The 20,848-nt window shown below is 40.9% G+C and overlaps 1 protein-coding gene across 1 annotated transcript in view; it reads left to right on the forward strand.

Annotated features, from left to right (window-relative positions):
• dph6 (diphthamine biosynthesis 6) overlaps positions 1 to 20,848 on the forward strand; it is a 223,797-nt gene that overhangs the window by 91,018 nt on the left and 111,931 nt on the right. Inside the window, exons 6-8 of the mRNA XM_067991381.1 lie at positions 4,425 to 4,486; positions 11,053 to 11,147; positions 18,136 to 18,229. Coding sequence (XP_067847482.1) covers positions 4,425 to 4,486; positions 11,053 to 11,147; positions 18,136 to 18,229 — 251 coding nt within the window. The remainder of the gene's footprint in view (positions 1 to 4,424; positions 4,487 to 11,052; positions 11,148 to 18,135; positions 18,230 to 20,848) is intronic.

The raw sequence follows: 20,848 nt of genomic DNA on the forward strand, positions 1-20,848 counted from the left end.
TGGTTCAAATTAGGCTGCAATAAAAAATTGCCTCACTTACATTACATTTAGGGCAAAGCAAATACGAAAATTAACCTTGATCAGGCTACATGCAACCTTAGTGAAATACAAATGTCAACTTGTTGATATCTGCATTTCCTGCAGACAGTGAGTAATGTCAATAGCTCTACATCTGTAAGGATCCGTATTCTGGCCTACAAGAAGTACTGAATTTAGGGCTCCAGTAATGGATTTTGTGACACTTATGGCATTTAATATTTTATACCATCTGCACTGGAGATTTCATGTATATTTTAACTTGTGCAGTGTAGGCATTACTTTCTCTCACAGAACAGTTAGACATACTCACCAGGGTCCATGAAGATCAACTCCAACTGCATTAAAGCCTTTTTAAGATTAATTTTTGTAAATAAAACACTTTCTGAACATGACAGTGTATTGTACAAGATCAATCCCATTAAGATTGCAATATTTGACTACAATTTCAGTACTAGTTCTTCTAAATTTACATGTTCTTAACTTATGATGCTTCATTTCTTGCTGAATGGAAGTAATGTTTAGGATATACCCCTGTACTAACTGCAAATTTCTCAAGCCTCCATTGTCAACGCTGTTAAGTATAGTAATTATAAAGTCACTAACTAAATCTAAACACAGAAAAATCAGTATTGCTTTGACTATTTTCATATCTTTAAAATGACCTACTTGTTGAGATAAAACAAAATGTCAAATTTTGTGGGGGCTGAGTGAGCATGCTGTCATTTTCTGTCTGTGACATGGGCTCAAATCCAAGCCAAACTACTGGAATGAAATCAACTCTTCTCTGCTGATTATAAGTGCCCTATTGTGAATCGAGCTTAGGTTTTCTCAACCGAATTCCCAGTGGGTGTGGATCCACAGCATGCAACTGGCCATACTGGTTTCTAGCTGCTGTCATTATAAAGCTCAGCTCCCAGCAGGCATGGCTATGACCTGGAATCCTGATCTCAACTGGTGTATGACAACATTTTTCATGAAAAAGAAATCTTACAAAGATGTATTTTCTGCATGAGTGCTACTGCCAGCTGCATTTCCTTGATCTTCCTTGGTGGCAGCTGTAGAAAAGGACAAGCACACAGAAGGTATTGATCATGATACGGGTTTGAAATAATCTGATACTTTAAAATGTTGCATGTTGTACTAGTAATGATGCCAAAGACCTCAATGAAATTCCATCTGTTTGCTTATTATCACTGATAAACAGGTTGTAGCACAACAGACCTTGCATAATCGGAATATATGCAGTGTATTTCCATGTTTTCCCTTTACGGATGTATTTCAGCAAAAGTAATAATAAGGTGTGAAGATAAACAGAAAATTGAGTGCCCAGTGATATTTTCCACCATGGAAGGTTTTTTCCGTCCCTATTTCTTCCTTTGCAGGACAGCTGCCACTGTACATCTTTCTCTTTTTTTACCAATCCTCTCCTGAGGGCTCTGCTTGTTCCTAGGGTACAATTCTGCAAGTAGCAGCAACTCCACTCTCCCCCCCCCCCCCCCCCCCCACCCCATACCTTACCCAAGTGGCCATTCTTCATGCTTAGAGTGTTGGGAGGCATATTGATCATGGAGGACTGTCATATTTCAACATTTTTGACTATTTGTCCTAGGAGACATTTCCAGTTCATTTATATTAAGTTGCTGTTTTAAAGTTAAATTCAGCGCAGAGAGGGTTAAATCCATACAAGACAAATGCTAACTGGGAATGCCTACTCGATCCAGAAGCTGGGTCTGGGTGAATGCCATATCAGTTTGAAACAGTGGGGTTTGTTAGTACATTATAGTGACATTCACGTAAATGATGTTGGAATGGCCTCATTTATTTGAGCACAGTGGGAGGTGGCTTCCTGTTGAGCTGGAACAAGGACAGTCTAGACGTTTGGGGTGGAAACAAACACAGAGGGAGAGAACTTGCTTCCTACGGTTAGAGCCAACAAGTTTGAGGAATTTGTTACTCACGTATAGTGTTAGTCCATTAATGTGGGTAGAGTAGCATGCTTTGTTATTTTCTATGTTACAACAGCCATAATGAAATAAATTGAAAATTCAGTGAAAACTGTATTCTGTTTGTTAAACAAGCTAGTTCATTCAACATCTAATTTATGATTTACAATTGACATTGCCTCACCAGAGTACTGATCAGTCCATCTTCCAGAAGTTAGGAGTAACGCAGGTGGAAGCACATGCAAGATTACAGTATCCAGCACTCAGGGGGTCTCATTGTTACGACTCCTGGGTCATGCTATTGTATGGTGAGATACTGGGTGGTAAAGGTAAACTCCTGATCATAGGGGATGTAGGGGCTGCTTACAGGAGAAACTGGTGATCCTGTCCCCACCTGCCATCCACACATTCATACTTCACTGCAAAAGTCACTGGATAGGAATAAGAAACCTGGCTGATTTTTTTTTTCATACTCCTTAGTCCAGTGCACTGAGGCAAATTGCAGTGCCTTAGTTACTGCACCGGTTTGAGGTTAAGTAACTCAAAATAGAGAGGGAATTGAACCAGGGAACGTATGTTGTCCATAGCTTAGTATGACCCTGGTTGTTGCCTTTTACAGATCAGAGCATCAAGAAAGCTGGTCTTTTCTATTCATGATGGTGGCATGTTTGGGCTTTGATCTTTTCCTTGACAACTTCAGGATTGCTCAACAGAAACTTGTGAATTAAGTTAAAGCTAAATGATTTTTTAAAAAATTTGCTTGAGGTGTAACTTTAACTTTGTGTGACATTCCATCCGAAAGCCTGGCAGAGAATTGATAAAACTCACTCAGCTGAGGGAGCCAATGACACTTGGGGCTCAAATGCTCAACCATTTGAACTGCATGAATGCACTAATTTGAGGTTTTTTATAAAAAGGAAATAACTTATGTTGTTACAGAAGCAAAAATTGGATGTAGAATAAGACAGAATAAAGAAACAAAGCCTTAGAAAAGGAAATAGAAAGTGTAATGTTAAAAAAATGTAAGAATCAATTTTTTTCTTGTAGCATGTAGTTGTGTCCAATCATGTGAACTGATCAATGATATAAATTATTCCCATTATTCTGTAAGAAACAAATGCTATTGGGCAACAGATAAAGTTAGATTCTCCTCCTAGATATGAGTGCATTAATGTGTTTGAAGGATTGTATCACATCCTAATATATGTAATTACCTATGGCCACAATTCATTTGCTATAAATGAAAGTAAACTGTTACTGTATGTATCAACTTCAAAGTAAATTATGTTTAGTTTTAAATATAGAAAATATAGTGGAAAACTTATTTATAGGAAATGTTGATTGTGAAAATAGTAGGAAAAATAAGCCAACTAAAAAGTTTGGGAGAGAGTAAATATGCAAAAGAGTGTTTTTCTTTGTACAGGAGTCTCTTTAATATTGACACATTCCTGGAGATCCCCTGTAAGTATTGCCACAATCCTGGGAACCTCTACAAATATTGACAATCTCCTTGGCACCTCTTGTCCTAATTTATGAAAGACCATGCCAGTTACTTGTAGAAAAACAGGGCTTTCATTGTCGAACACATTATTTTAATATGCAACCATAGAAATAAAATGGCACTGTCAGTAAATGCCACAAATTACAGAAATCTGAGGAATAAACAAAAGTCTGACCTTGGGGATCCTCTGACATTCTCTCAGAGAATTCCTAAGATCCAGTAACTGCAGTTTGAAAAACTATGGTACAGGATCCAGGAGGTTGTGGTCCTAGCAGTTTCTGGGAATGATAGCTCACTGACAGTATGTCAGCATTGTGTCCCAGGGAATTTAGAAAAGAGTAATGGTGATGAAAATATCGTGCTCTGTACACTTGAACTGTGAAAAACACCCAGTGTTACAGTGAGATTGAAATGATGAATTAAGATGGTCATATTGGCAGAGCATCGAAGTGTATTGGTACCAATATGCAAAATTGTCTGGTGGCAATTATATGTTGAAGCAAGGTATTAAAAGAAGGACTAACCATTCTTATTCTTTGCTTTCCTTTAACTTGGTCTTGATGGGTTTCACCTCTTGGGAAGATTATTTCAAAGTGTACTTTCTTTGTTCTGTCAGATAATTATCCTTACCCCATCTTGTGCTTTATCAATTTTTTAAAAATCTATTAACATATCACACTTGCTTTAGTATTTCCAGTTGCATTGCAGTTTGTTTGGAATGGCATTATGTACTTGCTGAGTGTGATTCAGACTGATGATGGTCATTAGTGATCAAGGTGATGACCAAGCTATCTTGCTTCACTATGTAGTTGATTAATCCCAGCAGCCCTTCTCTTTTACATTTGTTTTTGTTTTATTTGAAATACAAAATGTTTCAGAATGCATTTGTGGAAATGCCTATTAAAAAGGTTTCATAAAGAAATTGTTATTTTATCTGGCAGGTCTGGATCCAGAGAAGCATCTTGGGAAAACATTGGATCAGATAGAACCATATCTCAAACAGGTAAATTTGTCTCCAAATGTGAGAAGAAAAAGGGAGGAGATAAATACTGAGCCATTGTGCAGTTTGTGCAAACCAGACTGCTTTTAACTGTGTAAACTAATATTAGTAACTGGTTTGAATGAAGTTAAGAATTTTATGTGTTGCTGCTGAATCTTCCACAGGATCCCATGTAGTTAGGTCAACTCGCCATCATCATGTGATGCGTGCCTATGTCAGAATATGTGGGTGACACCCAATCACAATGAATTATTTTCTAAAGGCAGACTGCCAAATGCTGACTTTGAGTCTTAACTGTTCCTTCTGATTCAGGGTGGTGCAGAGCTAGGGGGTAGGTGCTGCCTAAGATTTTTCTTTTAAACTACAAGTCTCAAATCAATCTCTGTTGGCATTTGACTTTGGCTTCCAAATCATTAAACCCCCCTTTTTGATATTATCCTGAAGTATGTGGCTGTGAATTAAGAAAAAAGTTAGATGACCTACAGTTGGTACAGTTTCCTCAGTCTTTGAATGTATTTTATCCTCCCCATACATAATTCATATCATCTATAATTTTGTTCTTTAACTCCCTGATTTGGAGTGATTGGAGATTATTAAATTTTGGGAAAAAAAATTATCTAGTTTACTGCATCAGATTAGTTTACACGGCAGGCTGTTTCTGTCAAAAAGAACAGAGGTCTGGCCTGGAGCCATGGCACTTATGTAACATGGGATCATGTGGTTTTTGGGAGATTATTGTGAAGAAATCCCTTAAAGGGGCACGCTCCCTCTGATTTTTCCCTGCACTGGTCATTGGGCCTATTCTAGTCTAGTTGTATAACTACATTCAAAGAGTAAGACTAAAGTTAGGGAATTAAGTTTCTTACTAATAGAAAGTCTAAAATTTGCTGTTGCTGTGAGCAAAAGTAACACTTCCAATCTTAGACTTTCATGTGCTAGTGTGAAGTGGTGACTTTACTAGCTATAAATGAGACTTTTCCCAGGTCAGTGTCCCCCTGTATATTAACCCATTTCATGGAACATTGGAATCACTGTTGCAAGTATCAGTCAGAACAGTAAAATAAAGAAAAAACAGCATTTTAGGAAGACAGTCATACCTGCAGAGATTACCAGTCTGCTTGGATAACTTCAAGCTCCCAGATTCCTTTTTGAAAAATGAACCTGGATGACCCTGTGTTTAATAGGAAGAGTGATTATTGCTACAAATAGCCTATATGTCATACTGCAGTTCAAACCCTTAAAAAGTAATAACAATGCTAAGCTGATTCAATAGTAATTTCAAAAAGTAAGTCTATACTCTTGTAATGTGCCCCAAGGTACTATTATTGGACCTCCTAGTCTTCATCTATGTGCCCCTTGGTGACACTATCTATAAGCATGGAGTCACCTTTCATATCTATGCCATCAATACCCAGCTTTACCTTTCTATCACTACTCCTGATTCCAAAACTATTGCTATGATTTCTGATTGCCTTTCCAATATCACCATGAATGAGCCAGAACATATTACTGCTAAGCATGGGCAAAACCAACGTCTGGTCCTTGACTTCTCTGGTCCTTGCCAGAAATGCTGTGGTTTAGAACATAAGAAATAGGAGCAGGAATAGGCCGGACGGCCCTTTGAGCCTTCTCCACCATTCAGTAAGATCATGGCTGATCTTCGACCTCAACTCCACTTTCCCACCCTATCCCCATATCCCTCGATTCCCTTAGTGTCCAAAAATCTATCGATCCCTGCCTTGAATATACTCAATGACTGAGCATCCACAGCCCTCTGGGGTAGAGAATGCCAAAGATTCACAACCCTCTGAATGAAGAAATTTCTCCTCATCTCAGTCCTAAATGGCTGACCCCTTATCCTGAGACTATGCCCCCTTGTTCTAGACTCTCCAGCCAGGGGAAACAGCCTCACAGCATCTACCCTGTCAAGCCCTCTCAGAATCTTATATGTTTCAATATAAGTTGTGTCCACCTCACAACTTACTTTCCCACCGAGCTTTGTATTGTCAGCAAACTTGGATACATTACACTCAGTCCCTTCATTTAAGTCATTAATATAGATTGTAAATAGCTGAGGTCCAAGCACTGATCCTTGCGGCATCCCACTTATAACAGCCTGCCAACCTGAAAATGACCTGTTTATTCCTACTCTCTGTTTTCTGTCCGTTAACCAATCCATTATCCATGCTAATATTACTCCTAACCCCATGAGCCCTTATCTTGTGTAACACCCTTTCATGTGGCACCTTATCGAATGACTTTTGAAAATCCAAATATACTACATCCGCTGGTTCCCCTTTATCTACTCTGCTAGTTACATCCTCAAAAAAATTTATCAAACACTATTTCCCTTTCATAAAACCGTGTCATCCTACCCTGTTCCTGGATGCCCACTCAAGCTCACCTCAACAGCCTGCAACCTTGATGTCCTGCTTGATTCTAAGATGAGCTTCAAACCCCACATCAGTCCATTACCAAGCCTGTCCACTTCCACCTGCATAATATTGCCTATCTTAATCTCTCCTTCACTCCCATTGCCATTCATTCATACTCTTGTCACCTGCAGACATTTTTCCAATGACCTCCTTGCCACTCTTTTGAGTTCCACCCTAAAAAAAAAACTCCCTTATCCATAGTTCTTCTGCCTGCATCCTATCCTGCACAAAGTTCCACTCATCTATAAGAACATAAGAAATTGGAGCAGGAGTAGGCCAATCGGCCCCTCGAGCCTGCTCCGCCATTCAATAAGATCATGGCTGATCTGATCCCAACCACAAATCTAAAGAACACAAGAAGTCGGAGCAGGACCCGGCCACATAGCCCCTGGGCCCTCTCCGCCACCCACAGGGCATTGACCGATCCGAACTCAGCTTCATGTCCAATTTCCTGCCCGCTCCCCATAACCCCTAATTCCCTTTACTTCTAGGAAACTGTCTATTTCTGTTTTAAATTTATCTAATGATGTAGCTTCCACAGCTTCCTGGGGCAGCAAATTCCACAGACCTACCACCCTCTGAGTGAAGAAGTTTCTCCTCATCTCAGTTTTGAAAGAGCAGCCCCTTATTCTAAGATTATGCCCCCTAGTTCTATCTCTCTTGCTAATCTTCATTGGCTCCCCATCCCTTAGCATAGCGACTTCAAAATCCTCATCCTGATTTACAAATTCTTCCTGCCTCCTCTCTTCCTTGTCTCTGCAATCTCCTCCAGCCATATGTCTTTTTCCTGTACCCTCTGCTCTTCCAACTCTGGTCTATTGTGTGTTCCCTGCTTTCTCTGCGCTACCATCATTGGCAAAGATTCCAGTTCTGCACCCTGGAAATCTTTCCTTAAACTGTTCCACATTACTGCATCTTTCTCCACTTCCTTAAAACCTTCCTCTTCAATCTTGCCTTCAGCTGCTTTCCCTAATTTTTCCTATTCCTGCTCGGGTCTGATTCCCAACTGTGAAGCACTTTGGGATGTTTTGTTCCATTGATGAACCTAAGTAAGTTGCTGTAATCTTTGGTATTGAATATCACAAAAAACATGGGGCAATATGTTGTGATAATGGTGCCCTAAAGAACTCTGATAAGAGAATTGTAAACAATTTTACAACACCAAGTTATAGTCCAACAATTTTATTTTTAATCCCACAAGCTTTCGGAGGCTTCCTCCTTCCTCAGGTGAACGGTGTGGAAATAACATTTTCGAATCCTTCGCATTTTAAAATCACAGAACAATGCCTGGTGATTACTGCCCGTTGCCAAGGCAATCACAGTGAGCAGACAGAAAGGTGTCACCTAAAAAGGCCACCGAATATACAAACCCCCAAAAACAAAAAAAGAGAGAGAGAGAGATAAGGAAGACAGTCAATGACCCGTTATATTAAAAACAGATAACATTTGTTCGCTGGTGGGGTTACGTGTAGTGTGACATGAACCCAAGATCCCGGTTGAGGCCGTCCTCATGGGTGCGGAACTTGGCTATCAATTTCTGCTCGACGATTTTGCGTTATCGTGTGTCTCGAAGGCCGCCTTGGAGTATGCTTACCCGAAGGTCGGTGGCTGAATGTCCATGACTGCTGAAGTGTTCCCCGACGGGGAGAGAACCCTCCTGTTTGGCGATTGTTGCGTGGTGTCCGTTCATCCGTTGTCGCAGCGTCTGCATGGTCTCGCCAATGCACCATGCTCTGGGGCATCCTTTCCTGCAACGTATGAGGTAGACAACGTCGGCCGAGTCACAGGAGTATGAACCGTGCACCTGGTGGGTGGTGTCCTCTCGTGTGATGGTGGTATCTGTGTCGATGATCTGGCATGTCTTGCAGAGGTTACCGTGGCAGGGTTGTGTGGTGTCCTGAAGGCTGGGTAATTTGCTGCAAACGATGGTCTGTTTGAGGTTGGGTGGCTGTTTAAAGGTGAGTAGTGGAGGTGTGGGGATGGCCATAGCGAGGTGTTCGTCATCATTGATGACATGTTGAAGGCTGCGGAGAACATGGCGTAGTTTCTCCGCTCCGGGGAAGTACTGGACGACGAAGGGTACTCTGTTGGTTGCGTCCCGTGTTAGTCTTCTGAGGAGGTCTACGCGATTTTTCGCTGTGGCCCGTCGGAACTGTCGATCGATGAGTCGAGCATCATATCCCGTTCTTACTAGGGCGTCTTTCAGCGTCTGTAGGTGTCCATCGCGTTCCTCCTTGTCTGAGCAGACCCTGTGTATTCGCAGGGCCTGTCCATAGGGGATGGCCTCTTTGACGTGGTTAGGGTGGAAGCTGGAAAAGTGGAGCATCGTGAGGTTGTCCGTGGGCTTGCGGTAGAGTGAGGTGCTGAGGTGCTGATAAGAGAAGCAGTAAAGGTATATTCATGTTATATTCTAGAAAAGGTTCTAACATTTGACCTTTTTAAGAATGTCAAGCATTAAAGACAAATGGCTGCAGTTTTGCATTGCAAACTAAGCTCCCAGTGTTGCAGATGCATTTTCAGCATTGACCCAGGCTACTATCTTTGTTTAGACAAACCGGGAGCCATAAATCTTCCAACTCATAATAGAGCTTCCAGAGAATGATCTCACATAAGGAAGAAAGTGAAATCTACAGAGAAGAATAATCAGCAACCTTAGTTCTTTTTGCATAGTTTGTTAATTTGCTTAAACTGGAGATACTTAATTACATCTGTTCAGATCATAGTGACTTTTCCAAGGGAATTACAAGGCATAATTTTTTTCCTGAGCACTGGACCCTATCAAAAAGGGTTGGTGCAGACTTGCTCGGAACTTCCGCACATTGAGCAAACAAGTTCTTCAAAAGCCCTTGGGATGAGTCAGTGCCTTGTTTGCTGGAGGCAGACTTTAACCTAGTCATAATGGTTCAGGCACTTAAAAGCCGTTGTGCGTACTCTGACCATTAAAATGATACAACCTGACAAGGAGTGCAAGAAATTTGATTCAGTATCCCATAAGTTCTACCCAGATGTTATGTTCTGGTTAAGGAGAGCTAATAAGCATGCTTTCATCAACTATCAAAACGTCACCTTTGCTTTTATGGTGTTAATTGACTCTAACATCACATTAAGACAATATAAAAGCATATTTAGGGAATACATGAAGTTTTCGATCTTGTTTGGTCTCTTCCTGAAGTATGCTTTGACATTCTGGTGGTTGATGTAAAAGGGTCAAGAAAGTATGTGTGCATTGATACAAATGTGCAGACATGTTAAGCTTTATTTTCTGGAATCATACATGACATGTAAGCCAAATACCATCAGTTTAATTGACTTATTAGACCAAGCCTGAAAAGGCAGCTTCTTTAGAACTATATCTTCACCTAACTGCTCTCCTTCTTGCATAACCTCCAAAGGAGGGAGGATTATCTTTCCAAAATGTAAAAAGGAAGCTAGCAACTAAACCTTTCTGCTTCAAGTTGATAGCTTGCTGTTGAATCAGAAAGCCTGGGATTTGCTGGAAGAAGTGTCTTCAAAGACACCTTCCATATGGCCTGTTTATAACAGTAAATGGAAAATATTTGCCCTTTGATGCCACGAGCATCAGAACAAGCCCCTACTGTTTGTGGTTTTCCAGTGATTCTTGACAACTTCAGTAGTCTGATTGATTTTGGGTTGAAACCCTGCTCAGTTGGAGTGCATGCTGTAGCCATCTCATCTTTTCATGCCTCTGTTCAAGATAACCCAGTGGTTGTACATTTCATGCTGTCATACTTTATGAGAGGAGCCTGGAAGATTAGACCAGATGATAGAGACTCTTGATAACAAAGAAATGTTTAATGTTGAAGTCTTATTCTTTAAAATATTCACAATTAGTAGTGTTTTTGAAGACTGCATGTGGTGAAAATAATATTACTATGTTGTGATTTCATTGATATGTAGTGCTTCTTGTATTTAAAAAAAACTGGGCAGTTTTTATAAAAATAAAGAAAAACCATACTGATCATCAAAATTAGGGTTTCACTTTTGATCATGTATTGATAAGGGCAACAGAAACAAAACTGTTTCATCATGACACAGCATGTTACTATTAATATCGCAGCACTGTGTTTCTGTTATGAGATTTTTATTCATAAATAAATGTATCTGTTATTGCAGATTTCTCAGAAGTATGGAGTGCATATGTGTGGAGAAGGTGGGGAGTATGAAACCTTTACACTGGATTGCCCTTTATTCAGGAAGCGAATAGTTGTGTGAGTGCTGTTTCCTCAGTTTAATAGTCTATCCCAGTACATTAGTGCACTTTTACATAAAAGCAAATTGTCATTGAGAACAACAATACTGGTCAGCTGATTTCCTGTTTAGTAAGTTTGTTTCTGGTTTTTATATAAATTGCTGTTTTTACAAGGAAATTTTGATACCTTATTTTAATGAAAAAGAGTTGCAGTGGTACAAATGTGAAGGTTTATTTTTGTTGTTGCCAAGTTTGCAACTATGCTTAAACTTGGATAATGAGTCTCCATCGATATATTGTGCCGTGACATTTAAATCTTGCATTTTCATGCGGTGTCACAATAATATATTAGTAGGATTCTACTTTTATTATTTTGTCACAAAATGTACGTTTGGTAAATTCCTTTCTGTAAACTCTACAAAATTTTAGAATGCAAACATTTTGTTCTATATTAAAATATTCACTTATTTCCGGCAGAACATTATTTTGCTGGCAACGTATAAATTTACTGACAACAAAAAGGATTTTTAATTGATTTGGTTGGTTGCTAGTAACTACAGACCCAGAGTAGCTCAGTTTTTACAATTACTATATGCACACTATCTGATGGTGATTTCATAAAAAATAATTGAGAATAAGGAAACAATTCTTAATGGAAACTTCCTAACTGTGCTAGTATTGGTTGAATAAACAAAATGTATGTCCATCACTACATTCTCTCTTATAAATTAAAGTCTTTCTGATTTTTTTTTGCTCAAAGTCAAATACATTAATGCTTTTCAACTTTTAACTGCTAACCTGTAGTTTAACATTTGCATATCTATATCTAACAAAGAATCTTGCGCCTGCCTGCATATTGTCTACAAAAATGTACTTCCTTTTGTCATGTTGGTGAGTTAGTAATGAGAGGTCATTAAATTAAAACTCTTACATTTCTTTCCACCGAGGTTTGTTGGAGCATGGAATGCTTTGCCACAGGGAGTGGTTAAGGCATATATCATTGCCTCCTTTAAGGGAAAATTGGTTAAACATTTGAAGGAGAGAAAGAAACAAGGCTATTAGGAGAGAGGGGGGCAGCGGGTTTAGTTTTGGATTGCTCTAACAAAGAGCTGGCGACACTTCAGGCTGAATGGTCTCCTTCTGTGCTTGAAAACTTCTATGGTTCTGAAATTAAATGTAATTTTTGTGACAACTTTTTCCATTATAAATTCCTTAGTGCACATTTATAATGGCAACAGCCTATGTAAACATGTCACACTTGGTGACGCTGTGGTCACCAAATGGCATTGTGCACAATTCTTGAACATTTTCAGAGACTCCCTTTCTGATCATTTTGAAAGGAGTCGCACAACACCAGGTTATAGTCCAACAGCTTTATTTGAAATCACAAGCTTTTGGAGCTTTGCTCCTTTGTCAGGTGAGTGAAGGGTTGCATAAAGGCACAGCATATATAGTCAGAGAACAATGCCTGGTGATTACAGATAATCTTTCTAACTGCCCTTTATCACACCTCGGCAGAGAGATAATCACAGCAATCAAAGGAGTGAATGGTGTTCAGACAGGTTAGTCAGAGACGCAGTGGGCCCGATATTACCATGGCGGCGGGTTCGCGGCGGGGTTCGATTGGGCGCGTGGGTAACACGCCCGGTGAAATCAGTCTGCCCCGAACGCAATCGCAGGCTGATTGGATCCACTTACCTGGTCTTCCGGGTTCCCCGCTGCTGATCTACGCGGCGGGCGGACTGCGCTAACACAGTAAGATCTGTCAGCTGGAGGAGCTCTATTTAAAGGGGCAGTCCTCCACTGACAGATGCTGCAAGAAATAGGAAAAATTTCAGCATGGAGCAGCATGGAGGGGGAAGGCTGCTCCCAGGTTAATGATGCCTCACTCCACCTCTTATTGGATGGGGTGAGGAGGAGGAGGAGGACAGAGCTCTTCCCCCTGGCAGGCAGGAGGAAGCGGCCTGCCTCTGCCACCAAGAAGGCCTGGCTCGAGGTGGCAGAGGAGGTCACCTGCACCACCAACATATCGCGCACCTGCATACAGTGCAGGAGGCGCTGCAATGACCTCAGTAGGTCAGCCAAAGTGAGTACACTTACTCATTCCCCTACACTCCATCTGCCACATCACCGCCCCCACCCCACATCTCCTTCTGCACAGCCAATACTACTCTGTCACATCACTCCTCACACCCACTCAAAGCTCATCCTCATATACCTGCACTTACTCACCTCGCCAGTACTCATCCCGCCACTACCACTCAACCCAATCCTCATACAATCTCATGGCTCTATCTCACACTCACCCTCTCATGCATCTCTTTCACAGTCAGCCTCACTCAACCTGCCACTACCTGTGCTGCAGCCACAGGGCATGCATCACGTATGTGCAATAGGAAGCGTAAGGCAAACATGTAATGAGCATGAAGGGGATGCACAAGGGTGTTTGAGGGTTTGTCATGGTTTTTACTTATATTTAATTTCTGATCAACTCATTACATATTATATTGGCACCACTACTGCCACGTCTTTGCGAATCTTGAGGATCACAATGAAGACCCACAACTGATGCCACCCATTGTGTCACTGCTGAGTGGGTGTAGGTATATTTGCAGGGCTCTTTTGTGCAGACAACTGAGAGACGTCGGCGATGTCCCCGGTGGCACCCTGGAAGGATGCGAAGGAGAAGTTGTTGAGGGCAGTGGTGACTTTGACAGCGACAGGTAAGAAGATGGTGCTCGGGCCAGCCGGGACCAGCTCGGCATGAAGGAGGCTGCAAATGTCCACGACTACATGTAGAGTGACTATGAGCCTCCGTGTGCACTGCTGCTCAGAGAGGTCCAGGAAGCTGAGCCTTGGTTTGTGGACCCTGTGGCGAGGGTAGTGCCCTCTGCGACGCATCTCTCTCTGCAGTTGCCCTCCCTCCTGCTGTGCAGGTGGATGTGTCACAGCACTGTGTTGTGGAGCTCCACGTGTCCGAGGTGGATGGCGTGGCCGGCGAGGCTGGTGATGCTGTTCGCCCTCCGAGGAGGTCATGACTGCAGCTACGGCGGCCCCCATCCGGAAGATGTACATCTGAGGGGGTCCGCAAGGTAGTTACATGTGTCTGGACACTGGGGTAAGTGTGCAAGTTAGTGAATTTTATTGTTAGGAGGAGGGAGGTGGAGGCCAAACTTTGTCCAAAGTGACAGAGTGGCCTCCTACAATGAGTGAGGGTCTCCCCCCCCGCCCCCCCTCCCCTCCTGTCAAATGGACCTTTGCAGCTGCCACAGGCTGATGGCTGCAACACGTCCATTTGAACTGGGAGTGTTTCCCCCAATATGGGAAACAGTCCCAGTTGTTTGCAAAATCCCACCCCTCCTAAAATATCATGTTAATCAGGTCTCTAAACGATCTGAAATACCTAAATAAATACCTTAAGTGGCACCCCGCCGGCTTTAATTGCCGGTGGGAGTCCCACATGCGGGGGCTGCGCGCGCATGTGAGCGCGTCAGTGGGGAAACCCGGAAGTGGCCGGGTTGGAGCCGGGCTCCCGCCCCGCCCCGGGAATCCCCAATTTTCGCAGCCCCCCCGCCATGAACGCACCCAATCGCGGGTGCGAAAATCGAGCCCAGTGTGTCATTTAATTTTCTGTTCACATAGGTTTTACTTTTTTTTTTAAAAAGTGTATTTACACTTATTTTTAATTTTCTTCTTTTATAGGGTCCTGATGCCTTTTAGCCCCCTGTAAAATTTTAAATTAAATCTGAGTCCTGCCTGCTGCTGTGGAGCTGCACTGCCCTTTCCTTTCTCTGCTCCTTGCCTACTTCTGTAGTCTCTAATCACTGTCCCTGCCCAGTCAGTGGCCCAAAAATGGCTGTCTTTTGTTAATCTTTATATATTTTTAATTTATATAATATTAGCAAAAAATGTTCTTTTAGCACTTGCCATCCTGCTCCGTTTGTGACCCTGGTCTGCCTCTTCACTACTCCTTTCCTTAAAGATGCTGCTGCTGTCTCTTATCAACCTTGGCCGGTTGCCCGTCCTCCCCCCATTGGTTGGCCGTTTTGCAGACCATTTGTGCCTGTGGTTCATGGCCGTTCCCACTATCTCGGCCTGTTTGGGGCCATCACCACCACTGTTTGTTTTACTTTCTTTGCCTGTTTATAAGCATTTGTCCTTTAAAGCACTTATAGAACTATGTTCTATTTATGGCACAATAACAACCACTGCAACAACTTGCATTTCTGTAGCACCTTTAATGTAGAAAAACATCCCAAGGCACTTCACAGAACCATAATCAGACAAAAATCATCACCAAGCCGAGGAAGGAGATATTAGGAGGGTTGATTAAAAGCTGAATCAAAGAATTGTGTTTTAGCGAGGGTCATAAAGGAGGAGAGGGTCGATGAGGGTAATGCGTTTGATGCAGTGTACATGAATTTTAGCAAGGCTTTTGACAAGATCCCACATGGCAGACTGGTCAAAAAAGTAAAAGTCCATGGGATTCGAGGGAAAGTGGCTAGTTGGAACCAAAATTGGCTCAGTGGCAGGAAGCAAAGGGTAATGGTTGACGGGTATTTTTGCGACTGGAAGGCTGTTTCCAGTGTGGTCCTGCAAGGCTCAGTACTAGGTCCCTTGCTTTTTGTGGTACGTATTAATGATTTTGACTTGAATGTGGGGGACTTGATCAAGAAGTTTGCAGATGATACAAAAATTGGCCATGTGGTTGATAGTGAGGAGGAAAGCTGTAGACTGCAGGAAGATATCAATGGACTGGTCAGGTAGGCAGAAAAGTGGCAAATGGAATTCAATCCAGAGAAATGTGAGGTAATGCACTTGGGGAGGGCAAACAAGGCAAGGGAGTACACAATAAATGGGAGGATACTGAGAGATGCAGTGGAACAAAGGGACCTTGGTGTGCATTTCCACAGATCCCTGAAGGTAGCAGACAAGGTAGATAAGGTGGTTAAAAAGGCATACGGGATGCTTTCCTTTATTAGCCGAGGCATAGAATATAAGAGCAAGGGGGTTATGCAAGAACTGTATAAAACAATGTTTAGGCCACAGCTTGAGTACTGAGTACAGTTCTGGTCACCATGTTACAGGAGAGATGTGATTGCACGAGAGAGGGTACAGAGGAGATTTATGAGGGCTGGAGAATTTTAGCTATGAGAAAAGATTGGATAGGCTGGGCTTGTTTTCTTTGGAACAAAGGAGGCTGAGGGAAGATTTAATTGAGGTATATAAAATTATGACGGGACGAGATAGAGTGGATAGGGGGGACCTATTTCCCTTAGCAGAGGGATCAGTGACCGGGGGCATAGATTTAAAGTAATTGTTTGAAGGATTAGACGGGAGCTGAGGAGAATTCTTTTCACCCAGAGGGTGGTGGGGATCTGGAACTCACTGCCTGAAAAGGTGGTAGAGGCAGTAACCCTCAACTCATTTAAAAAGTAGCTGGATCTGCACTTGAAGTGCCATAACCTACAGGGCTACGGACCAAGTGCTGGAAAGTGGGATCAAGCAGGGTAGCTTTCTCTCGGCCAGCACGGACACAATGGGCTGAATGACTTCCTTCTGTGCCATAACTTTCTATGATTCTATGAGAGGGAGTAGAGAAATGTAACAAGGGAATTAGAGTTTAGGGCTTAGACAGCTGAAGGCACTGCTGCCAATGGTGAGTCAAAGGGAATTCAGGATGCTTCCATCAATGACCTTCCCTCCATCATATGATCAGAAGCGGGGCTGTTCTCTGATGAATGTAGCGTTCAGCTCCATTCGCAATTCCTCAGATAATGAAGCAGTCCATGCCCGCAGGCAGCAAGACCTGGACAACATCCAGACTTTGGCTGATAAGTGGCAAGTAACATGCAAGTAACTCTATAATTGTGTAAGAACCTTATAATATATAATTTTTATTTTGCTGTCAAATTAGACCATCCTCATTATACCATATAATCCTGTTCTGATTAAACAACATATTGCCTGACTTTCCATGAGTGACACCATTGGAGATCTACTAGTCTCATACTAATTATACAATTGTTCTATACTGCATGCATACTAAGAATGTTAAGGATCAAAAGAGGTAATTCATTTGCTGATTCAAGTGAAAGCAATTATCCATGTTTTAATTTTAAAAAATTGAAGTGTCACCTACCTGAGATTTATTTCTATTTTCCTATTCAAAAAGTAGCTTATTGGAAACATACTACCTTGGGTCTTTTTGGTGGAGGGGGGAGGGGGAGGGGGAGGGGGGAGTGACACAGTCAGATCATTTACTTTGCTAGTCTGTTCTTGGTTAGCTGCAGTTATGGTGAGTGACACCAACATCATTCTCAGCCCTAGATGCTGATACTTGTGCAACAACAGCATTTAAAAAGTTCAAAAGTCTCTTGGAGAGTCTAGTTCTGTGCCTGAGGGTGGAGGAAAGTGAATTGCTGTGAAATCCTGAGGTAGTGAGAAGATGCGAAACTATTTGGGAAGTGAAATATGGTGCAGTTGTATTGGTTATTAAGGAGGTGGGAGTTTGTACTCAAGTACTGTCTGGGCATACTACTTGCAGAAGCAAAGTAAACAAAATACTGAAACCATTAAAAAAAATACCAAATTTGACCTTTTTTTTCTCAGAATTTTTATTTTATGTTTTGTTCACTAAATAGACAATTTAATTGAAATGATAGAGAATCTTGATGCGAACAGTGCCTCCCGCCTTTGTTCAGGCGGAGACTGTTCTTTATAACAGAAGAAAAAATGAACAGGTGATCCCTTTTGGGGTAAATGTGTTCGTAAATGTTGTACAATATGAAGGATTTAAGGTTAACACTGCTGGATTTATGTAGTTTCTGAAACCAAAGTCAGCTCAGCAGATTTAACATTTGGACAACTGTTTATTCAACTGGAAAACACAACTGTTCAATATTTGCCAGAAAATATTGCGTGATAAGCAGTTTGAGTTGTTAATTTTTTTTCTGGTGATTTTAATGGTGTGTTCTGCATTTATGTCCTATTATTACTTTTTACAGTGATTCCTCAGAAGTAGTTGTACATTCTGCTGATGCGTTTGCACCTGTGGGCTACCTTAGATTATTGAACTTACATCTGGAGGATAAACCCAATGTGAGTTACTATGATGTTATTTTTACTGATGAATATTTAAGTATCTAAACTGCAATATTATGCTTATAAAGTGTGCGATGTATTTTGAATAATTAATTTTAGAAGCTTTTTTGGGATGAGAGTTGGGATCAATAAAACATAAGCAGTTTTGATGTAATGCAAAAACTCTGCACTAGTGTTCAGAATTGACTGCTTCACATGATGCCATTTCAATTGTTTTGTTGGCTAATTGAGTGAAAGCACTCAGTGTTACGCAAAGTTGTGGTTCTTAAATTATCCACGAATGTTGCTCATTTCTTTTCGGAACACATACTCATTTTATATTGCACTGTAGAATGTAGTATTCCAGTTGTCCATTGTTAGCTGAGCTTAGATTGGAAATCGATCCTGGCACCTTATGATCTGTATTGTTCAGTTGTACCTTGCCTTTCCAAACTGAGCGACTGGAGAAGCCCAGAATAATTGTTTTAGTCCTTGTTGGGATCTTTCCTTTGCCAAAAGCTCTTCGTTCTTGCCTTAAAAGAGCCTGCTTATGCCATCTGGCGCTTCTTCCAGTAATATTTTTCAAAACTTAAAGCAATCAGCTTCATAAGTACGATACAATGATGTGTTAGAGTGAAATTATTTCAAGGTAGGTTGATTAACCCCAATACTGCCCCCAAAAAACCTTTTTAACGTCACTATCGTCAGCTTCACAGGCACTTTGTGTTCCTGAGTGCTTCTACAGAATTGCCCAATGAAAGGACTGATCCTGCATTATGTTCTGTGTTCACTTATAAATAAGTTTTTCATCCCTGGGATCTTGGATCCCGGCCAATTAAATGTTCCTCAATTTCACATCGGAAAAATCCCTGGATTTAGGGATTGTAGAAGTAACTACTTTTATAAAGGTAGCAGATGTTTTATCGATAGCATTGTTGTATCTTTGTATAATTTGGTCCTAACATGTGAAATGTATTTGTTTAGTGCTATATTTGGCAGTATTCCAGCTTCCAGTCACTGTTCTTGACATGTTACAAAATCAGTCAAAGTGACTGACACACAACTCATCAACAGGGTGAAAGCTTTTCCTCCTCTATTATAATTCTCAACATCTCTCCTGTCATGAGCTTCCAGGAGCAGAAACTAAAAATTAATAATGTAAATAATTCAGTTATTTCCAGGACTTAAGGTATGTGGTCCAGCAATTGAATTGAAAAGATTATTTTGTAATGCAATAAACATATGAATTCCTGTTGTAAATAAAAGTTCCAGTCCTGGGAGATGCAAGATTGAATCCTGAAATTCCAGAATCACAAAAGCCATCTGAGATTGCCAATTATACACATGACTACTAGTCCAAAAATTTTTGTTGCAGTTTGCATTTCCTTTGTTTTGGCTTTTTTGAGTATTGTATGACATCTTTACTGTTGGACTGTTTCTTATATTGCAGTGCCTGCCAGACTGCAAGTTACTTTCTGTATTGTAAGTTAAATAAATTGTTTTCTTCATCTTTTTCATGAAGAATCCATACAGTTTGCTGTAATTTTCATCCTTTGCTCCTCATCTAAAATCCATCTACTTCAGATTTCTATTGAACCCTTCAGTAACATCCAGTTCAAGATTAAGAAGGCCATAGAAATTTGTTTCAGATTGTTTTAACCTTTCATAGAGTGCAAGAAGTCGTTTTTCCTTTGGGAAAATAACAATTTCTTACTTTGTCAGATACAAAATTGCTATGTATTAGAGTATTTTTTCACAGCATATTAATAGGTTTCTTTTTGCAGTTGTAAGGATGCCATAGGTCAACAATAGTTCACAACAAAAATGAGATCGATTGCTCCTTTGTTGCAAATATTTGTCGAGGCCAAGCAGTTTTCCTGTTGTGATCACTCCATTTACAGTTCAGAAAACTCAATAGGTTCCTTATGAAACAAATGATGTTGCACTCCAGTACATATTTCATAGGGATCACATACAATACATTTGAACTGTACTTTCCTGAAATTAATGTCTTGCAGCATTTTTAAGCAAAGATGTATAAAAACCAGGACAATCAGACCCAGATACTCCAGAAAAAAGAAACAAAATCCTTTTTTCAAAAGTTAGTAGTTAATCATTGTTTTTTATTCATTTGTTAGTTAATTTTTGTGGAACAATCATAGAAGGGTTTAATAGAGCTGAAGTACAATTTATTAACTGTAGACGCTAAGGGTGATACCTGTGATACTGAACCTTTCGACAATGCTAGTGTCTCATTTTTATATATGTGATAGTTAGTCTCGTCTCTTCAGTGTTAACTTTTTATTGAATGAAATGGCACACCCTCCTCCTCACTATCAGAGCACGTTGCTGCTGCTTATTCATCTTTGTGACAATTCAATGTTACATTAAAAATAACCTACCAAAGTCAGGCATGAGGACTGACTGAAGTCAGTGCACGATAAAGTCCATAACAATAGATCACAGGGAATGGTTCAGGTAGCATTTACTTTCACAGGTTACAATGTAAATATAATCTTTGAGATCATTCTACTGACACCCAGTCTTCTTAAGTGGTACTTATCATCTTTTCCCAATAATTCATGCTGTCCTCTTTAGTCAGACAGGTCCACAGCTGGAACCCCAGCAAACCAACAC

The sequence above is a fragment of the Heptranchias perlo genome, chromosome 10 (assembly GCF_035084215.1).
Source record: "Heptranchias perlo isolate sHepPer1 chromosome 10, sHepPer1.hap1, whole genome shotgun sequence".
Taxonomy (NCBI): Eukaryota; Metazoa; Chordata; class Chondrichthyes; order Hexanchiformes; family Hexanchidae; genus Heptranchias; species Heptranchias perlo.